This window comes from Halichondria panicea, chromosome 8, assembly GCF_963675165.1.
Source record: "Halichondria panicea chromosome 8, odHalPani1.1, whole genome shotgun sequence".
Classification (NCBI taxonomy): Eukaryota; Metazoa; Porifera; class Demospongiae; order Suberitida; family Halichondriidae; genus Halichondria; species Halichondria panicea.
The window spans coordinates 3,044,091-3,047,654 of NC_087384.1; the positions used below are offsets into that span (position 1 = coordinate 3,044,091).

A 3,564-nucleotide genomic window follows, 5' to 3' on the forward strand; every position below is an offset into this window, starting at 1 on the left:
CTGTTCTATCTCTGCAGGGAAAGGCCACATCAAGAAACTGAATGGACAGATAGTTTATTTAGCCTTTTCTCTCTTTGTATCTCTCATTTCATAATCCATGAACGTTTTAACTGTATGAATATTGTCATTTTAAAAATTGCACTATTTCGACGTTTCTCCCCTCTTTGTCTGACTGACTAAGTAAGTAAGTAAGTGAGTAAGTTTCTTGCCCAGCATTTACTCCAAGTACAGCCCTCTCCAGGACATTCTGCACAGGGTTTCCAAACGGCTACAACCTGGATTACAAAGCGCTTCTTCAGATTTGCGATTGCTTCCACGAGGCAGATGACCTCTCAGTCTCTATTTCTCTTACCTAGACAATTCCGCCATCTTTAATGACTCAGCAATTGCAGATAGGCGTGGCTAAGAAACCGTGCGCCTAAAATCAGTGCAGTGCTTTTCCAGAGCCTCAGCCCTGGAGGTGTTGCTTTTCTTCACACTGTTCAGCTCTAGCTCCCTTTCTCTGACAAGCATGCTATATGCACTGGCTATATATATCATGCTCTTAAAATGGCTGTCATTTAATACTGATTCACAAATTCAACATAATATCAAGCAATATTACTCCGTATAATTATTAGTCCAGAGATATTCGAGAAGATATCTGATTAGTCCTGTCTTCTCTTCTTGAACTTCTGTACTGCCTCTTGACGTTCCACTTGTATTGAAAAAGAAAGGGAATCCGACTAGAAAAACATTTGCAATGTGAAAAATTGCTAGGATTGGCCAGGGGAACCACAAAAAAGCGTGGAAACAAGAAATTCGACGAGAGCATAACTCCAATCCGTTACAACGTCATGAACATGTACAATACATAGTATATAGACTGTGTTCCAGGTCCATCTCTACCAGCTTCCATCCACCACATCATTCCATGCAGGTCACCAGTACGCATGTTACTACGCATGGATGGACTGTGTGTACATGTTCAGGAACATCAATTCATCACAAATCATCATAATTATATGCGCACATTCCAAAATGGATGTATATAATAAAAGGATTGGTCATCACCCCACCAGTAAAAATTGCGTAATTATATTATAATTATTGGCCGGGAAAACAACCAGTACATGTGATTGACGTTGTAACGGATTGGAGTTATGCTCTCGTCGAATTTCTTGTTTCCACGCTTTTTTGTGGTTCCCCTGGCCAATCCTAGCAATTTTTCACATTGCAAATGTTTTTCTAGTCGGATAGAGGTAGCATTCCGTGCCAAACCAAATGGCCGGTATATCGAGGTGGCCGTACTTCAGAAAGCCGGAATAGCGAGAGTCTACTGTAGTTGGTAGTTCGTAACCTTTAAACTTTGCAACAATAATTAGCCTGCTTTTATGTAAGTTAAAATTATGATACTGACACCAATAGATCTAGCTGGCCATCTTTATATGTAGAGTCTACACATCTAGGTAGGGAGGTAATTTCAAGTCTAATCCCCATGCACCTATATTCCTGGTAGGGGGGGGGGAGCATTATAGAAACAGGTTTGTGCATGCTATTGTAGAAACAGGTTTTGCATGGCAAATCTTAGATTATATTGAGGCCATTTAAAGTTATGGTTAAAAGATTAGAGGCAGTCTATATACAACATGCATTTGCTAACTGATGTAGTCTTTTAAGTTTACTGGCCTCAGACGGCACTAACGTGTGTCCACTATATACAATGTATAAGTAGGGCTTGCCCTCATCAATGAACGCTTAAGAGAAACAGAATATTTCCTGTCATTAGTTCGTTGCGAAGTTTAAAGATCACGAACTGCCAACTACCAACTACCAACTCCCAACTGGCAACTGCAAACTAGGCATTTGGTACGCGGTTGAACTATATATCAAGTAGCAAATGCGAACTACCAACTAGGCATTTGAACTATAAGTATGAACTATCAACTAGAGTAGCACTCAGGGCCACCGTAGATCTCACTTCGCTCGGAATAATAAGAGTATACCACAACTACATGTACCTTGTGCATAGAGGTGGGAGGTGGAAATGTAGGCTATAAAAAAGGTTGTAGCAGAAACCACAAGTCTCAACTGTCAATATGTACACACACACTAATCACTGCCCTGCTGCACACGCACGTGCAGGGGTAACAATAATAGCTAGTATCTAACAATGTTCTTAGTCAGCTTTTGTCTTGTCCACTGCTCTTCAATGCCCTGAAGGAAGTCTGATCGCACTAGCTTGCCCCGATACTTACAGTATGGTCCACCCACCACTGCCCCCTCAGGGTAATTAGCGTCTTCATCAACACGGAGGTACACGCCCTCACATGGCCCATCGTAGAATGCACTGGGAGTATCAAGCCACATCCGTACCTGTGTGGAAGCAGAGTAGCTCAGGGGTTCACAATTAAGAGCTACAGTGTACTACTGCAGTACTGTTATAGCACTGGCTGTACTTGTGCATGCAACAATGCACCCACATCATCTCTTCCAGAAAGAGTGGTCTCTGCAATTTGTCTAACCACAGGAATGGTAGTGTCTTTTAACCGTCTGTTTCTCTCCCGCCAACTGTAAAACTTCCCTTCTTTGAAACTGTACAAATCAAATGCCATAAAGTATCCAGGGAGTCTAGTATAGTGAATCGAGTGTTTTGCATACAACCATTCACCAAACAAGATGTTTTTTCCAGAATCTAATATATCGTATAGCTCTCCCGAATGTTCCGACAGCCATGAGTCCAGGGTAGAAAATTGCCTATGTGTTTGTGAGTTCACAAAATGTGATCTGTTTTGTACACAGATTTCCATATTTTCTCCCAGCGATATACCAAGGTTTGCACCGTCCACTTTCTCCTCCATGGCAACAAGGATCTTGGTAGCCGGTTTGCCCTGCTTTCTCTGGGCTGGTGTATAGAACATGTTCTCCTGCCCAGAATCCATAAGCAGGTCATCTCTGGATACTCCAGTACCTCCAGCTCCAGCATTGAACAGGTGCTTGGTCCTGGGAAACTTAAACACTTCTACTCTTTGGGTTGCCATTTCTGAGTCTACGGTCAGTCGAGCCAGCTATAGCGCTATTTATAGGCTCTAGATTCTAGCTAAAATTAATTGGCTCTTTGTACGTACATGGTGGCATGACTGGAAACCACTCCCTTCGCTCTGGTATACCGAGGGAAGTTGAGATCACGTGCAAAAATATCTCTAAATGTGCTGAGTCGGCGCTATTTTTGTGTTTAGTCAGCAGTTTCATAGATAGCTACTGGATCGACATCAAGAAAATTCGCAGTGACTGACTTTTCCTCACTCTAAGCTGTACAACATTGATCACTGCACCTGCTTATGAGTTAAAATCTCAACTAAGGTTTCTCCTGGCCAAAGTACTAGATCTACGGAGATGAGACTTGTCTTCCTGGATTAAACTAGCCTCGAGACCAGGCCGTTTAATCGGCCTGGATTCGAGGCTAGGATTAAACAGGAGTCTGGCGTGTAGGTGCTCCTCTGGATCTTCTACTCCTCAGCTCTAACTCCTAAACTGCTGACTAGACACAAAAAAAGCGCCGACTCAGAGCTATTTTTGCACGTG

At 42.6% G+C, this 3,564-nt stretch overlaps 1 protein-coding gene across 1 annotated transcript; it reads right to left on the reverse strand.

Moving 5' to 3' along the window:
• Nucleotides 1–2,057: 2,057 nt before the first annotated feature.
• On the reverse strand, nt 2,058–3,134 carry LOC135339943 (uncharacterized). The gene is made up of 2 exons (XM_064536198.1): nt 2,463–3,134; nt 2,058–2,355 (listed from the first exon to the last, which is right to left on the reverse strand). The coding sequence occupies exons 1-2, from the start codon at nt 3,018–3,020 to the stop codon at nt 2,140–2,142; spliced, it is 774 nt and encodes a 257-aa protein (XP_064392268.1). The 5' UTR covers nt 3,021–3,134; the 3' UTR covers nt 2,058–2,139.
• Nucleotides 3,135–3,564: the final 430 nt, after the last annotated feature.